At 38.3% G+C, this 18,375-nt stretch overlaps 2 protein-coding genes across 13 annotated transcripts in view; both read left to right on the top strand.

Annotated features, from left to right (window-relative positions):
- stard13b (StAR-related lipid transfer (START) domain containing 13b) overlaps positions 1–10,129 on the top strand; it is an 84,664-nt gene extending 74,535 nt beyond the window's left edge. For all 5 annotated transcript variants that reach the window (XM_047391555.1, XM_047391557.1, XM_047391556.1 and 2 more), the window contains 11 exons: positions 1,690–1,753; positions 3,402–4,762; positions 4,858–5,028; positions 5,324–5,483; positions 6,671–6,869; positions 6,959–7,172; positions 7,598–7,712; positions 7,819–8,040; positions 8,652–8,869; positions 8,972–9,148; positions 9,276–10,129. In XM_047391555.1, the coding sequence (XP_047247511.1) occupies positions 1,690–1,753; positions 3,402–4,762; positions 4,858–5,028; positions 5,324–5,483; positions 6,671–6,869; positions 6,959–7,172; positions 7,598–7,712; positions 7,819–8,040; positions 8,652–8,869; positions 8,972–9,148; positions 9,276–9,393 (3,019 nt within the window). In that variant the 3' untranslated portion in view covers positions 9,394–10,129. The remainder of the gene's footprint in view (positions 1–1,689; positions 1,754–3,401; positions 4,763–4,857; positions 5,029–5,323; positions 5,484–6,670; positions 6,870–6,958; positions 7,173–7,597; positions 7,713–7,818; positions 8,041–8,651; positions 8,870–8,971; positions 9,149–9,275) is intronic.
- A 1,627-nt stretch (positions 10,130–11,756) lies between these two features.
- nbeab (neurobeachin b) overlaps positions 11,757–18,375 on the top strand; it is a 302,755-nt gene continuing 296,136 nt past the window's right edge. For 4 of the 8 annotated variants that reach the window (XM_047391761.1, XM_047391760.1, XM_047391762.1 and 1 more), the window contains exon 1: positions 11,757–12,618. In XM_047391761.1, the coding sequence (XP_047247717.1) occupies positions 12,343–12,618 (276 nt within the window). In that variant the 5' untranslated portion in view covers positions 11,757–12,342. The remainder of the gene's footprint in view (positions 12,619–18,375) is intronic. The other 4 variants (XM_047391756.1, XM_047391759.1, XM_047391755.1 and 1 more) reach the window with 4 other exon arrangements.

The following is an 18,375-nucleotide window of genomic DNA, read 5'->3' as shown; positions in this document are numbered from 1 at the left end:
TTGCCTGTCCTCAGCAGTGGTTTCCTAGCAGCTATTTTACCATGAAGGCCTGATTCACACAGTCTCCTCTTAACAGTTGTTCTAGAGATGTGTCTGCTGCTAGAACTCTGTGTGGCATTGACCTGTTCTCTAATCTGAGCTGCTGTTAACTTGCGATTTCTGAGGCTGGTGACTCGGATGAAGTTATCGTCCACAGCAGAGGTGACTCTTGGTCTTCCTTTCCTGGGGCGGTCCTCATGTGAGCCAGTTTCTTTGTAGCGCTTGATGGTTTTTGCGACTGCACTTGGGGACACTTTAAAAGTTTTCCCAATTGTTTGGACTGACTGACCTTCATTTCTTAAAGTAATGATGGCCACTCGTTTTTCTTTACTTAGCTGCTTTTTTCTTACCATAATACAAATTCTAACAGTCTATTCAGTAGGACTATCAGCTGTGTACTGTATCCACCTCCTGCACAACACAACTGATGGTCCCAACCCCATTTATAAGGCTTGAAATCCCACTTATTAAATCTGACAGGGCACACCTGTGAAGTGAAAACCATTTCAGGTGACTACCTCTTGAAGCTCATCAACAGAATGCCAAGAGTGTGCAGAGCAGTAATCAAAGCAAAAGGTGGCTACTTTGAAGAACCTAGAATATAAGACATTTTCAGTTGTTTCACACTTTTTTGTTCAGTATATAATTCCACATGTGTTAATTCATAGTTTTGATGCCTTCAGTGTGAAGCTACAATATTCATAGTCATGAAAATAAAGACAACTCTTTGAATGAGAAGGTGTGTCCAAACCTTTGGTGTGTACTGTATATCTGAAACCTTTTCAGGTTTTGTCACATTACAGCCACAAACCTTGATTTATTTTAATTGATATTTTACGTGATTTAATGGCACAAGCTTTGAACATCTCAAAGGAGACTGCTCCATCCAGCATTCAAAAATGGAAATAGTACAACTGCATATCTGACAACACATGGCTATCAACCTAAACTTAAAATCCGGGCAAGACCAGCATTAATCAGAGAAACAGCCAACAAGTCCGCGGTAACTGGTGTGAATATTTTTGCAAGGTACCGTACATTGTATTTGGAACACAAACAAGCTCTACTGAACTGAACACAGAAAACATACTCTGGGCCAAGATCTGTGGTCTCATTTAAATATTGCAAACATGAATCTCATCTTTCTCTATGAAATATTGAATAGTTTATTTATTTTTTTTATGGAACCAAGTGTTTGTGGTTTTTTCTTGAAAAAAAATACTAATATGATCTGTAGGTTCTTCATGTACTCAGCTGGTAAATAACATACAGGATGGCTTCAATGAATGATTGAACACTACATTTAGTGATAACACCTTGTCAGTCTGTGATTGAAACTTTTTAATCTAAATTTTAATCTCAAAATACATCATACACACCGTCAAGTCACCATCATCTCAACCCAACTTCAACAGAAAGAGAGCCAAAATAACTGGCAATTACCAAAGTTATAGATATTATAACAGATATTATTATATTGACTAAGGCCGCTTCCCTAAGGGGTCTGGTTGTGCGTCCAAAGCAGTGCCTGATCAGTCACGTTTAAATAGTTCCCAGAACTGAATGGGGATCTATTTCTGGTATGTTTATTTGAAAGCCATTGTCATGCTTTTTTTGTTAGTTCAGTTCAGTTCTCATCTTTTCTTTCAGGCGGCTTAACACACTCAACAAGTGCGCTTCTATGAAGCTAGATGTGAATCTTCCAAAGAAGAAGGTGAGTGGTACCTCCTGACTCTTTATTAGTATTTTATTTTGTTAACTGCAAAGGGTATTTTGTTATCATATTACTATGGTAGCTACTGATTGAAAACTGAATACAATCAGAGGGTTTTAAACAGAGCAGTAACTGTTTTTTTCTGTTTTTCTTGCTTTTTCCTTGTATGGAATATTACACTCTCGATACGACTTGAAAAAGTAAAAACTTTATTCAGAAATATGATATGATCAGAGTGGTCAGGTTCCTTCTTGCCTCAAACAGAAATGTGCTGTTCTTTCACCTACTGTACTTTGTATGATGATTCATCATTGTTGTCCTCATGTTTTTATTTATGTATTTATTTATAGTGATTGGACACAGATAAACTTCTGTTTCCCTATTAGCTGGAAGTTTAATATTATTAAAGCTACAGGATTTCAAACAAAATGTGAAAGTGAAAAGCTATCATTTTGCATTTAGTTATGCATACTGTAAGAAAATGCCCCATACCTCATTATGTTTTTAATTAGACTTTCTTTATATTTTAGAAAATGTTTTAAAGCATACTGTTAGGAAGTGAAAACAATTTCCATATTCAGAAATAAAAATGTGAAAATCCTTGATCAGAATTGTGCAGGCAGACATCTACAGCTCTCTCCACAATTGTGGCTCCCTTGGTAAAGATGTGTAAAAACAATTAAAATAAATAATTTAATTTACAGAAGCTTAATCTCACACAGAGGAAAATCCAACCTTTAATTTAGACTACATTTATTCAGTAGAAAAAAAATGAGGAAATACTTGATTTTATAAAATCACTTAGCTGCTCACAATTTCTTTTTAAGCACTATGCAATAAAAAGATCCATGAACAGCACTAAAACCATTTCTTCCAGTCTTCCTGCCATGAGTGGTCTATAATTGTTTATATTAGGAGCAGAAGAAGTTTCATAGCTGGTGCGAGACAGAGCACTTGCTGTAGTACATAGTTGTACTATTTTTTTAAAAGACAATATACTTATTCAGGTCCCGGTTGCAATATTTTTTAGCATCTTGCATTAGGGATTTTCTTGATTAACATTACTTAAAAGCAGTCTCTGGGTGAATTTCAAAGACACTAGGTCCTTACATGAACTTTGAGATTTCCAAAGGGCTTCCAACATTTCCGATAGCAGTTAAAAACCCAACTGGAAATCAATTCTCTACAACAGAACAACTTTGCAATACTCTTTTCACCCTTCTTGTTATCAGCTGAAAGTCATGCTCTTTCACAGCCTGAGTGAACCGTAGATATGTCTCAAGATATCTTGACCCATTTTGTCGTATCCTGTCATGTTCCCAAAAACATAGTTTCCTTTTCAACAGCTTCTTTCATCTTTGTGCTTCCTCTGACTTTTAATTTAAACACCTCATAGATACTGATAATAACCAAATTTAAGTAATCTTTACTTAGTAACAATATCCCAACTGAAGAGTGGACATTGTTACTGGTAATAGCACCTAGATTTGTTGCATTTGACTGTGACTGGCTAGTCGCCGGTCAGGGTCATTCAGGCTGAATAATGGCAGACAAAGAAATCTGCACTGAGAAATCACCAGATAATTTCTTGGTACATCTCTCATTAAAGTGTATGGTATATAAATGACTATTATCTTTGTGTGACTAGAGTGAAGACTCAGATGAAGAAGACCTCTTCGCCATCAGTGACAAATGGATCTTTGAGTGGAGCAGCAGGCGTTGGTCCAGATTACAGGACATTGACTGTTTGCTTAGAAAGCAGGGAAAAGGCCAGACCTCCAAGGGCGGCTTGCCTCTGCAAAATACTACCAGTAGGGAGAGTGTTCTGACGGATATCAGTGAGCCTGAAGTCTCATCGTTACACAGTGAAAGCAGCGGGGGCAGTGGTCAAAGGGCCCTTAGCACAGAAGACTCTGACTGCTCTAACCGCACCTGCTCAGATTCTGCAGTGATGCCCGACTCTACTTCACTCACAATGCCTCACATCCCCAAAGAATTTTCCCAGTATGGCTCTCTGCCTGATAAGCAAGGCAAGACCAGCCGCACCCATGCCAAAGACTTCCTGAAGCGCATGGAGACACTGAGATCCAGAGGAACTTTAGTAAAGGGCCGGAAGACATTGGTCATTAGCTCTCCTGTCCTGCAGCAGGAGGCCCAGGCGCTGAGAACGTTACATTGTGTGGAGATTATAAATGGAGATAGCGGAGCTCCAGATCTTTCATCTGGCAGGGTTTTGTTACCACAGTCCGGCAGTGAGGGTAGCAGCCATTCAGGTGGCAGCACTGTCAGCACACCCAGTCTAAAAGAACGAAAGCCTCACCGAGCTGACCACAAGCGCAGTGGTATGTATTTGGAGGACATAGACATTTTCTCAGGCAACCAAATGAACAAAGTTGCAGAACAAAACCGCAGAAATGAGTTTTGCTCCTATGAAGATCTAGTGGTCCACATTCCCAAAGACCATAAGCCAGGAACCTTTCCCAAAGCACTATCAATAGAAAGCCTGTCCCCATCCAATGGAGCCTCCATTAACTGGCACACAGGAAGCATGCACTTGGACTCCACATCAATTCCATACAGACAAGAATCCAGGCCTGTCACACAGTGCTGCTCTAGGGGTAGCCGAATCAGTGTCTATGATAATGTTCCTGGGTCACACCTGTATGCTAGTACTGGAGACCTAATAGACTTGGAGAAAGAAGACCTCTTCCCTCACCTGGACGATATACTGCTACATGTAAATGGTCTGCAGCAGATAGTGGATCACTGGTCAAAAAATGTCTTACCTGGAGGAGAGGTGGTGCAGGTGGATAGTGGAAAGGAAGATACGGTACGGTTGCAGTCCTCTAGTCAGATCACATTGGACTTTGAGGAAAACTCAGTCGCAGAAAGCCAAACTACTCCTGGTGATGGAGACAGAGACAAAGTATTGCTAGCTGAAACGGAATCTTCGAGGTTCAGAGAGAGAAGAGACTCTGGAGTTGGTGCCTCACTCACTAGACCTAACAGGTATGACTTATGGCACTTTTCTTGGATCAGGAAATACCAAAATATAAAAAATTTTTAAGCAAACAAAAAAACCTCGTTTTCACCTATGGCATTAGGTTACGATGGCCCAGCTTTCAGATATCCAATCGCCTAAGTCACTCAATGGCATCGCTGCAGATTACAAACCAGTCAGCAGGCCAGCTGAGTTTGTTACAGAAGTTTTCTCTCCTGCGTCTCACAGCAATCATGGAAAAATATTCCATGTCTAACAAGCATGGCTGGACCTGGTAAGTGTTATTCAAACAATACACTGGCAACAATAATGGTTGACTTCTAATTAGTCAGTTAGAAAGAAGCTTTTTTTTATCAGTTAACCTGTATTTTCTCAAATTATTTAAAAATGTATTGTTGTGCTTGTTTGTCTAAGAAAGGATGGTTGGTCTGGAATAAATCTTTTTAAATCACCTTCTTTAATTACTATTTCCTGTTGAATAACTGTCTGTTATCTATGTATTCTGCAAGTTTTCAAAGACTATTCATTATTAATAACTATTCATTAATAATAATTATTCATATTTCTAGGTCTGTGCCAAAATTTATGAAGAGAACGAAGGTACCAGACTATAAGGACAAGAATGTGTTTGGAGTGCCGCTCATAGTGAATGTTCAGCGCTCTGGACAGCCCTTGCCACTTGGCCTGCAGCAGGGTTTGAGATACCTGAGAAGTCAGTGTCTTGACCAGGTCAGTAACCTCCCAACCTCAAGATGCATGTTCATTATCTAAAACAAATACTGAAAACAGTGTCTATGTACTGTACAGTATTTGCCTTTAAATCTTGATTGGGGATCATTTTGAATAAATAACTGCAATATTGCAGAGTGGCACATAGGCGATCATCCTTTGATTCTGCTGAGATGGTAAGGAAGCCAAGGTTGCTTCAATTGGGGCTTCCAGCTTGTCTTAATTGATAGCTCTGGGGGGTCTTATCTTCCTCTTGACTGTACTGCATAGATTTTCCATGTGGTTTAGGCAAGTTTGCTAACCAAACAAGCATAGTGATACCATTGCCAGTAAGCCATGTGTTGGTACTTTTGGCAGTGGGCAGGTGCAAAGTTCTGTGCGTTTTTGATAGATTTTTTTCAGAAATGTTCATGTAGATGACTACACTAATTTATGATTTCATAAGACACACTGGACTGAGACCAGCAGAGGACATTTCTCCCCCAAATCATCACTTACTGTGGAAACTTCACACTGGGCCTTAAGCAACTTGGATTCTAAAATGCTAAATTTACTTTTATCTAAAAGGATGACGTTGCAGAGTCCAGTACTTTTTTCTTCTTAGCTCAGGTAGGATTCATTTGACGTCTCTGCTACATGAGGAGCTTAACACAAGGAATGGAACAGCTGTAGCTCATATCCAGGATACATCTGTTGGTGGTGGTCTTGAAGCACTACAGCTGCAGTCCACGCCTTGTGCTTCACAGTCCACTCAGGGCTACAGATATCTATTTTACATATGCATGCTTTTCTTAAACAGTTTTTTCTTCCACTCAGATTTCCATTAGTATGCCTGGATACAGCACCCCCATGAGCTTCCTTTAGTATAACCATAATAGACTATAACGTAACATAATGTTTCTGTTGTAATTGTTTTATTTAATTGGTCTAATGTAACATTTTTCTGAGAAACAGAATTTGGGGGTTTCTAATAGCTTGATATATATCGTTCTGTGTTTAATTATTCTTTAGTATCTGATTTAAATTTTTTGAATTGAATCACCAAAACAAATACATGTGTAGATGATATTCTAATTTATTGAGATTATGTAGTATTATTTTATATTAGATATAATGTTGTGAACGCATTCTGTGCACTGAAAGTTTCTCTCTGCCTCAACTCTAAAGGATATACTTTCGTCTTCCAGGTGGGTCTGTTTCGAAAATCTGGGGTGAAGTCCCGAATTCATGCTCTGAGGCAGATGAATGAAAGTTCTCCAGATAATGTGAACTATGAGGATCAGTCTGCCTATGATGTGGCTGATATGGTGAAGCAGTTCTTCAGGGATCTACCTGAACCCCTGCTCACCAGCAAGCTGGGGGAGACTTTCCTCCATATATACCAGTGTAAGCACAAGAATCTTTGAAATGATCATTTTTCTCTCCTTCTTTACTGTCCAACAAAAACTGTAAAATGTTGTGGTTTATATGTGCAGATGTGCCAAAGGACCAAAGGTTGCAAGCTGCCCAAGCAGCCATCATGTTAATGCCGGATGAAAACCGAGAGGTGCTGCAAACACTAATCTGTTTTCTCAGCGATGTTACTTCCTCTGTGGAGGAAAATCAGATGACACCCATGAACATTGCGGTGTGCCTAGCCCCTTCCCTGTTTCACCTCAATATAATGAAGAAGGACAATCTATCACCAAAGTAATTTATCTTGCATTATTTCATTATATCTAATTTGATGTCAGTCATTTTAGCTTCTCTCCCAAGAAACTGCATAATGAACACAGTTTGCTTGCATTCTATTAACTCCTGTGTAATTATCTTCACTATGACTCCATAAAGCGTGACATGGAGTGTGCTACAGATTTTACTCAGCCCTTAGGGGTGCTTTAGATTACTGTCTTGGTGCCACCTGATGAAGGTTAGGACTTTTTTTATGCTTGTTGTTTTAGGAGATCATGCTGTGTACAAACAAGCAAAGTTCCCAAATCTATAACATTTATTTTAATAAAAGGAATGAAAGGGGTTTCCCACAAGGTAGAGAAGTGGTTTATACCTGGTTTATTTGGGATAATGTACTGGAGACTTTGCAGGCCTCAACATACTTCTTTCCCCATATTTTCTAGGGCCATGCAGAAAAAGTATGCCACAGGCAGGCCGGACCAGAAGGATCTGAATGAAAACTTAGCTGCAACACAGGGCCTTGCTCATATGATCATGGAGTGCAATCATCTCTTTGAGGTAGAACCAGTAATTGAACGTAGCAAGACTTTCATACCTAGATGCAACACCCTCTCTTGTATTTACTAGCATCTAGCCTCACCTTCTAATTTGGCTTACCCATTAGATCCCTCATGAGATGGTTACACAGTCACGCAATTCCTACGTGGAGGCTGACTTGCATGCACCTACAATCGATGACCTGTGCAGACAGCTGGATGAAGATGATGGAACATATCAAACACATATGGATGGGATACTTCAAAATTTCCTCAAAGAGGCCAGAGAAAAGTCCAAATACTGGGTGTCATGCAGCAGTTCTGATAACACAGAGCTGTGCTACAAAAAGGTTGGTGCTCTTTATTTCTGTTTCTGAACTTATTTTGGGTTTTTGGTCAGTTTGCCCCTTCTGCATTCCTCGCTGTCGTAGTTCTGGGTTGTTTCACATTCCACTTTTTTGGTTATGAAATGAAGTCGTCTGCCTCAGCGTGTTTCATTTCCACCAGGGGAACATTCCATAGCCACTTGGACAACCAACAATTTAAAGTAATTTTCTATAATATACTCCTAGTCTACTGCATGAAAATGTGAAAATAAAACTGTTATATTTCCCCAGTAAATATCTTCAGTAGGAAATTGCTTAGAGTTTTTTGTTTTGACGGTCATAATCTGTCATATTTATTTAGAACTAACTGGACAAAATCGATTTCAAAACCAAAATAAAAATTCACAAGTAGGCATATCTCCACACTTTTTGAAAATACTAACCGAGAGAAATAAAGTGATACACTAAGATTTTGGCAAATAGGTAAAAAAAAGAAAATGTTTGTTTATGGGTACAAAATGGAAGTACGAAGGAATGAAACGGCAATAAGTGACAACAAAATGGGGGTAGTGGTTGCCTTAACATAATGTCTAGAATGAATTCCATTTAGCATGTTTATTGCGCTTTTTTGTCAGGTGGGGGATGGAAACCCTTTAAGACGCTGGAGAGTGTCTGTGGAAGTGGAAGCACCACCATCTGTCGTGTTAAACCGCGTACTGCGAGAGCGCCACCTGTGGGACATGGACCTGCTTCAGTGGAAAGTGTGTGAGACACTGGATAAAAAAACGGAGGTGTTTCAGTATGTCCTCAGCCGTATGCCCCCTCATCCCAGCAGAGACTTTGTAGTTCTCAGGTTTGTAACAACTAAATAAAATGTACTACTTTTAATTTTAAGAAGCCATAATATATTTATATTTGTGCTCATATTCAATGTTTTTTTCCTTTTTCTATAAAGGTCTTGGAGGACAGACTTGCCCAAAGGTGCTTGTTCATTGGTTTCTGTATCCATAGAGCATGAAGATTGCTCTCCTATAGAAGGAGTTCGAGCTATAATCCTGGAGTCAAACTACCTACTGGAACCCTGTGGTTCTGGAAAGTCAAGACTAACTCACATCTGCAGAGCTGACCTAAAGTAAATCTAAAACTAATATGTTATAAGATTTCCATACCTTTTAAGCACAACATAAAACACAAAATGAGTGCATTTTCTGTGTGTTTTTAATGTGCATGTTGTATTAAGAATCTGGTTTTAATTTCAGGGGAAGAACTCCAGATTGGTACAACAAAGCATTTGGTCATCTTTGTGCTGCAGAAGCTGCCCGAATCCGCAACTCCTTTCAGCCGCTGATCACAGATGGACCAGAGACCAAAATCTGAAAGTGTTATGTCTGTTAAGCCTTGAGATCGGAACGGAGTGTTGAGTCATTGCTAAAAGGCTCACATGTAAGCACTAACAGTGCCCCTGAACAAAAGCACAATTTGTTTTTGTAAAAGAGCCCTGAAAACAGTTTCAAGCCTTTCAACTTGCACAGTGGCAAATGTGGATATTTTTTGGTGCTGAGCATAATAACTCAATGGGAATTTAATTATATTGCCAATGTCCTTGACTTTGTAATTTTATACCTTAATGTTGTAAGTTAATTATATTTCAATAATATATATCTGTAATTGTTATTATTGCTATTATTTACAATGCCCAGGACATTCAAGCTCCTAAATGCTTCTGAGAAGCATAAGTTAATCAGTTCAGATTTAAATGTAATATAATTATGCACACTCAAGTGTTTGTATATTTGTGTGAGTATTCTGTAAAAAAAGTAACAAATTGTACATATGAGAATGAGTAAATAGTACACATGTTAATTTCATATATGATTGTTACATGCTCATCCTTCTTTTAATACACATGGTACCAGATTGTAAGCTGGTTTTACTTTGGTCATGTAATGACATTTTTGAATATGTGTAATTTTATTGAATTTTACCTCCAGTAGTTGTGGAAAATGATGACTGAAGGTTTGACTTGATCATACCTGCTTTATGGTACTGACTTATACAGTCAGGTACAAAACTCTGCCTTGTTTTTTTTAATAAAACTACCTTTGTTATAAGATGTTTGTGTGGATTGACTCTAAATCTTGTCACTGTATCAAGAAAGAAGTAATAGCTGGTACTTGACATCTGATTACTTTCATTCAGATCTTCCATTATAATGCTTCTTAAGCATTTTAAGAACCCAAACTAATCAGTCACGAAATAATCTAAACCTAAAATAGGTGAAAGGTAAATGTTACTGGATGCCATGTTGTCTATAATGTTAAATATACTTTGAGCTTGAAGGTATAGGTAGAGGTAGAGGGACCTCTACTGGATATTTGAAAGAAACACATCCACTGGGAAGGACAGTGGATGTTAGTTCTGACTTTTAAAGAAGATTAAATTAAAACTTAGAGCTGTACCTTACAGCATTAAGGTTGGAATGGGAAAAACTATTATTTATTGGAAATGTATGCATGCCTATTAAAGGGAGCAACTTAAGTAAATTCAGTTTTAACAGGTTTTAAAATAATAAAAAGATGACCAATTGATCCTCGTTTTTTAAATATCTAATGGTGATCCTTGCATACTCTTCAGGTGTGAATTGCAACACCGAACAACTTCTGGAGATTTCTGAAAGAATTAAAAGTCTAAGCAAGTCTGAATGCAAATAGAAAACCACAAGAAGAAACCACAACCACTTAGGTGTGAATGAGTGTGTGCATGGTTGTTTGTCCAACTTTGGACTCAAACTGTTATAAATGTTAATGCAGGGTCTAGTAGAAAGGTGTCAGGATTTAAAATGCATCATGGTTTGTTGCATACCAGGCTGCATAACTGCAGACCAGTCAGGGTGCCCATGTTAACCCCTGTCCCCAATGTTATTGGGATTTTATGAGATAGACAAACCTAAAGTGGTGTATAATTGTGAGTGGGAGGACAAGGATACAATATTTTGGACCGTTTTATAAATAAAGATCCAAAGAACTGTGACATGCATTCGTGTAGAGCCTCCCTCATTCTGGTACCCCAAAATGAAATGCTACGAAGAAGTCACCTGAGTATAAGTATAAATTCAGCTGTTTTGTAACCCCTCGTAGGTTTGTTAGAGGATGCTGGTGAACAAGCAGCATCATGAATACCAAAGAACACACCAGACAGGTGAGGAATAAAGTTGTGAAGAAGTTTAGAACAGGGTTCGGTTACAAAACAACATCCCAAACGTCAATGGTCTCATGAAGCACCTTTCAATCTATCAATGACGCAACTGCAAATAAAGCCACAGTGAAGGCCATAGGTTTAGGAATCCATCTTAAGGTCGCCCTGAGCCATGTCCTGGACACAACAAGGTGGTTGAGACAAAATATGAAAATGTTCAGTGGGTGTGAATACCTTTGTAAGGCACTGTTTCAGAAAGAAAAAAAACAAACACACTTTGTTAATCACAACCAACAGGATTTCTGTTTCCTTCTTTAATGGTTTTCTCACATACAGCTTAGTGTATAAACTACAAGTCATAATTTTATACACGTTTGCACAAGAATTTATTGCAAAGCTCTGATGATCAAAGTGCAATTAACCGTTAAAAACAACATCCACGGTATTCAAGACCATTTGCCATTTGCTCATTTAGGTGATGTTTGATTAATTTGTAAATAAATTGGAAGTGCCCTTTAAAACGCTGGAAGACCCGTACTGAAAGTCATCAGAGAGGTCATTATGTGCACCTGCGCCAGGTACGTTTTGGCTGCTATTTTTGTTTTCTTAGGAAGCATTCCTTTTTTTCAAACTTTTCTCAAATCTGAAATACCTCATTTCAATTATTGAGAAAATAAGTCTAAATACTACGTAAAATTATATGAATAGTGATTTGTACTCAAATGTAAATATTTTTTCTTTGGTCCATTACCTACTAGAAACTCCAAGCTGTCATCCGGACGTGCTCCATGTGGCATCCAGCGCAGGAGCGCAACCGCAGGCAGGGGGCGGCAACATGGCGGTAAAATAGGCTGAGGAGAGGAGAAGCGCATCCAAAAGATCCGCACATACATACACACACTCAGCTTTGTGTTCACAGCACAGGTCAGTCCGCTCGCTTAACCTGCTGGTACCAACAACACACTCCCTCAGCTGAACTCTCCAGAGGGGGATTTTGGGGTTTTGCTTCTGTTTGCTTCTCAGGTGTCTCCTTTTTTTTCTTTTAATGCTCTAAAGCAGTAATTAAAAACAATACGAAGAGAGGGAGAGAGCGTTGATTAATCATTTTTAAACCTCAGGGTTGGCGTGGAAATGACAAGCGAGAAACCGGTGACGATGCCGGGCTCGCTGTCGCTCTCGGACCGTCAGCCTCCTCCAGGTCACCGGCAGCGCAGAGCTGCGGTCCCCGATGCTGCCACCGGGAAGCCAATGATGTTGTCCGGCTCAGGTTCAGTGGTCCTTCCGGCTGGAATGATCGACCCTGCGGTTCCCATCCGGAATATCAAGATGAAATTTGCTGTTCTCATTGGACTCATCCAGGTCGGGGAGGTTTCCAACCGGGATATTGTAGAAACGGTGCTTAATTTGGTAAGTACCCTGCACAGTATCCCCTTTAAGGCTGGAAATTATTGTTCCAATCCATCCTGGACTGATTTTTTGTAATCAATGTTCATATATCATTGCTTATTCTTTAGACGGGGAGACGGAAAATGATAAATTAATTGCAGTACAAACATTGGCGAGAGTAGCCTAAGCATGAATAGAAATTACAGTCACTCATTTAAACTGTAGGCTGGTGGGGGGAGGGAACATAATACAGTAATTTCTGAAGTTTTTAATTTAAGAGAAGTCCAATCCAAGCAGTTGTTGAAATGTATTGAGAAATCAGATGGTTACTTGTTAAGATTTCAATATTGAGGTTAAAAGACATGCATCTGGTGCCTCTGCTTGTGAGAGAAGAATATGGTGGAGGGTCAAGATTTGATTGTTGGACCAGATTAGGCTACAACTGTTTGCAATAAACCCATAAATGCTGCAACTCACCTGTCATGGGCTGGTATGAGATTCTCAGGGTACAATAACCTAGGGTAAAATACCCGTGTTTTCAGTATTTAAATAAAAATGTAAAGGCAATAATGTGTAAAATATTACATCACTTTTAATCAAAACAAAAGCAACTGTTATTCATACTGCTATTTAAAATGATTCCATCCATCCATTTGAATTATAGTAGTTTTAATACTGTTATCCATAATATTTATTTATTGTTGTTTGGATTTTGAGACATCCACTAAATACAATAGTTTTCATTGGCTTGTTGCACAGAATCATATATCTTAAGATTTTCCTCTTTAGAGTAGCACAAGTCTAACAAGCTGATAAATCTGCACCGAGCTCCTTCACATCCGTAGTACAAAACACAGTTACCTTAAGATTCATGGTTGGCTCTCCTTTAGTTTCCACTGTCTGCGTTTTTTATGACCAGAAATATTTCTAAGAAGTCAAATTAGGCTTTACTATTAGTGAGTACCCTTTATATCAACCTGCTAAATGGGAGTGTGCAGCAACAGGGGAGGGAGGGGGAGTCCTGTATCACTGTATGATCCATACAGCCAGAGAAAATTCATCACCTCTGCACTATCTCTAGCATCCCCCTAAAAGAACATTAAGTTGTCAGACCCATATGATAGAAAACTCTAATAGAGCTGTTACCTTAATATCTTAAACCAGCCATTCCTTTTATATACATGTAGAATTAATGCTCAGCTTTCAAGCTCAGTCTGTTTAACCTTAAAGACAACACAGCATCCAGAAACATTTACCTTTCTCCTATTTTAGGTTTATATCGTTTAGTAACTGGTTGGTTCAGAAATGTTTTTTTAAGATGCTTAGAAGCATTATTCTGGAAGATCTAAATGAAAGTAATAATATACATACCAGTATATCTCAGTAAATTAGTTGAGATTGAAAAGGTTATTTGTTTCAGTAATTTAATTCACAAAGTAAAACTAATAGATGCATTACACACTGAGGGAGGTATTTTCCTATAGCTAATGAAAACACAAAACACAGTTTCTCAGAAAATTTGAATATTACATAAGATCAATAAGAATAGATTTCTACTTAAAAATGTTAGCCTGCTGGTAAGTCCATGTGTGGTACAGTATATAAACTGGGAGATCCTTTTACTTTGATGCAGTAATTCAAGCAAAGTGCGGCATGACATGTGGCGTGGTATGGAGGCGATCAGCCTGTGGTGAGATGCCCTCTTTTTCAGCCAGCTGACTGGCAGTGGAAAGCAAAGCAGTGATATACTTTGTTACCTCCTACCGGCCCGTGCCTCCTTGTGATTTTAAAATTTGTAACTACTCATAAAAGTCATGAAGATTCATATTTGTTGTGGTCTCTTGTATGTTCCTAACAGAGCAGACTCTTCATGATACAGCTTGACTCCAAATTGGGTTATGATAGATTTGAATCCAAACCCTTCACACTGAGTCACGTTATTATTTTAGTGCAATTTAACATCAAATGAAAATATAATAAAGCCAGTTTTCACCTTTTGCTTTGACCATCTGCAGGAGCTCTACAGTCTGTTTGCAATAGTTGGCCTCTCCTTGTTAGCACACTAGAGATTAATTACAACCTGTTCTAGCTCAACAGAGACCCACTTTGTGGAGCAGAACAAATTGTAGCCCTCGGCATGTTCAGACATGAGAGCTATGCTGCTGTAGCTGGAGTCACTGACACCTTGCCCCTTCACACTTTGAGGTGCTGTTTTCACAGGAAATCATATTCTTTAGTATTTCAGATTTGAAACCCAAACTTGATGCCCGTGACACAGTTGCGCATTCATTTTTCCTAATTTTCTGCATGATGAATTTACTCTGTGATTGGTTTTGCATTATGTTCATGCTTTAATTAAAACTCCTTTGTCCACACATTTCAGTACAACATTGGAGTTTAGTGCAATATTTAAACATTTTTTTGGAGTTTTCAATCAAACCAATACCAATCTTTTAAATGAAAGATTTAACTAAAAGGTTATGAACGTCAGATGTATTTCATTTGTAGATATCTGTGCAATTGGATTCTACTTGGCGAGAGAAGTTTGACCTCAGTCCAAGCAATGAAAGACTGCGGTAGTGCAGTAATTGTGCAATCATATCATAGCTGTTATTTTATCTGCCTTTTTGTCTAAATTACATTAGAGATTTTACATCACACGTTCAGCTTTGTAACAGGAAAGAAAAATCTGTCATGCAAAGACAATGTTGTCCAATTCTTTGAGAAAAAACTATTTTCTTTCCATATAAATTGAGATCAATTTTCAAATGTTTGAAGATGAAGAGTCTTAGAATCTTAGATCCTGTAATTAATAGGAGTTTGTAGTTTGTAGGATAATGAAGTAATTTATTTTGGCTCCGTCTAGGGAGGTTATGACCATTTTGATTTGAATAAGTGGTGCTGAAATATTGCTTATTGATTGTTCAGTTTTCTCAAAGGTGCATACCATTATAAGTTAACACACTAACAGTTATCTGCAGGATGAGAAAACATGTTGAAGATAAATGTCATTAAAACTGTTCATTGTATGAACTGCTAACTGAAGAACGATTTACATCAGGGATCCAAAATCTACGTGTTCAAAGTCAATTGTATTTTCTATGATTATCTTATATAATATAGCATTTATATTCATTATATTATGTCAAAAGCATTTAGTTTGTTGATATCAACCAAAAAGCATGTTTATCCTAGATTGGCCTGTCATCTTTGAATTATCACAAAGCATCTTTAGGCTATTCTACCTCATTGCGAGTGTTTTAGTTTCAATGTAAAACCAAAAAAATACAGGTCCTTCTCAAAAAATTAGCATATTGTGATAAAGTTCATTATTTTCCATAATGTCATGATGAAAATTTAACATTCATATATTTTAGATTCATTGCACAATAACTGAAATATTTCAGGTCTTTTATTGTCTTAATACAGATGATTTTGGCATACAGCTCATGAAAACCCCAAATTCCTATCTCACAAAATTAGCATATTATTAAAAGGGTCTCTAAACGAGCTATGAACCTAATCATCTGAATCAACGAGTTAACTCTAAACACCTGCAAATGATTCCTGAGGCCTTTAAAACTCCCAGCCTGGTTCATCACTCAAAACCCCAATCATGGGTAAGACTGCTGACCTGACTGCTGTCCAGAAGGCCACTATTGACACCCTCAAGCAAGAGGGTAAGACACAGGAATACATTTCTGAACAAATAGGCTGTTCCCAGAGTGCTGTATCAAGGCACCTCAGTGGGAAGTCTGTGGGAAGGAAAAAGTGTGGCAGAAAACGCTGCACAACAAGAAGAGGTGACCGGACCCTGAGGAAGATTGTGGAGAAGGGCCGATTCCAGACCTTGGGGGACCTGCGGAAGCAGTGGACTGAGTCTGGAGTAGAAACATCCAGAGCCACCGTGCACAGGCGTGTGCAGGAAATGGGCTACAGGTGCCGCATTCCCCAGACCTGGGCTACAGAGAAGCAGCACTGGACTGTTGCTCAGTGGTCCAAAGTACTTTTTTCGGATGAAAGCAAATTCTGCATGTCATTCGGAAATCAAGGTGCCAGAGTCTGGAGGAAGACTGGGGAGAAGGAAATGCCAAAATGCCAGAAGTCCAGTGTCAAGTACCCACAGTCAGTGATGGTCTGGGGTGCCTTGTCAGCTGCTGGTGTTGGTCCACTGTGTTTTATCAAGGGCAGGGTCAATGCAGCTAGCTATCAGGAGATTTTGGAGCACTTCATGCTTCCATCTGCTGAAAAGCTTTATGGAGATGAAGATTTCGTTTTTCAGCATGACCTGGCACCTGGTCACAGTGCCAAAACCACTGGTAAATGGTTTACTGACCATGGTATCACTGTGCTCAATTGGCCTGCCAACTCTCCTGACCTGAACCCCATAGAGAATCTGTGGGATATTGTGAAGAGAACGTTGAGAGACTCAAGACCCAACACTCTGGATGAGCTAAAGGCCGCTATCGAAGCATCCTGGGCCTCCATAAGACCTCAGCAGTGCCACAGGCTGATTGCCTCCATGCCACGCCGCATTGAAGCAGTCATTTCTGCAAAAGGATTCCCGACCAAGTATTGAGTGCATAACTGTACATGATTATTTGAAGGTTGACGTTTTTTGTATTAAAAACACTTTTCTTTTATTGGTCGGATGAAATATGCTAATTTTGTGAGATAGGAATTTTGGGTTTTCATGAGTTGTATGCAAAAATCATCCGTATTAAGACAATAAAAGACCTGAAATATTTCAGTTAGTGTGCAATGAATCTAAAATATATGAATGTTAAATTTTCATCATTACATTATAGAAAATAATGAACTTTATCAAAATATGCTAATTTTTTGAGAAGGACCTGTAAAAGTTTTACATTTATTCAGTGAAAAAAACAAAAACTAAATCAGTGTATAAACAAGCAGCCATGTCACAACTAACGTCCTTCAAATTTCCTATGTGTTTGTAACCGTCCAGGGGATTTTTCCCTGGTACAAATAACTGCAATGTGGCAAAAATACTTGGAATAATAATAATAATTGTGAGTGGAGTTTCTTAAATCTATATCAAGTAAAGCATTTAGTTTATATACAGTAGTTTTTCCATTGATGTGTGCATGCCACAAGTAATCCAGAAGGAAATAGGATGTTTTATTTAAGAAATACAGGAGTTGTAAAAATTACAGTTGTAGCAAGAGTTCTTTTTTTCTAGTATTTATAATATATATATATTTTTAAACAAAATTGTATCAATAAGGAACTAAATAATAATAAATAATAAATTTCTATTACATAAATATAGATAGAGGTACAATTTTAAACCTTCAATGTTGATCTCCCTGCAGCTTTTGAATTTATTCTCTGTTCGGCTGCAGTGTTTGCAGCTGTGCTTCTAATTTAAGGTCATATCAAACAACTTCAAAAAAGCCGTCTAATCATTTGCTGAATTGAAATAGCTTTCACTGATTATATTCCATTTGGTTACTCATTAACCACTTTATTGGATGTTTTCCAGCTGAGGTCCAAAGAGTCGATGCATATTAGATCAATAGCATGGACATGTCATGGAAGAATTGTTTTTGGGTGTGTTCTTTAAGTTACTGTAAGCTATAATTGGCACTCTGCTCTGTCACTCTGCTTCTCTAGAATTAGTTACACATTATGTCCTGTTACAGTTGTATAAATATCTTTTTTTTTTCTTCATTTTCTTTGCAAATGGGCACTCTTTTGGATAATGCCACAGACTGCCTTTGCGATCTCAACATTAACATTGTCTTACATTTTCTG

This window comes from Girardinichthys multiradiatus, chromosome 18, assembly GCF_021462225.1.
Source record: "Girardinichthys multiradiatus isolate DD_20200921_A chromosome 18, DD_fGirMul_XY1, whole genome shotgun sequence".
In the NCBI taxonomy this organism is placed as follows: Eukaryota; Metazoa; Chordata; class Actinopteri; order Cyprinodontiformes; family Goodeidae; genus Girardinichthys; species Girardinichthys multiradiatus.
The sequence above is the reverse complement of the archived record's forward strand: the minus strand, read 5'-3'. Positions and strand labels throughout refer to the sequence as shown.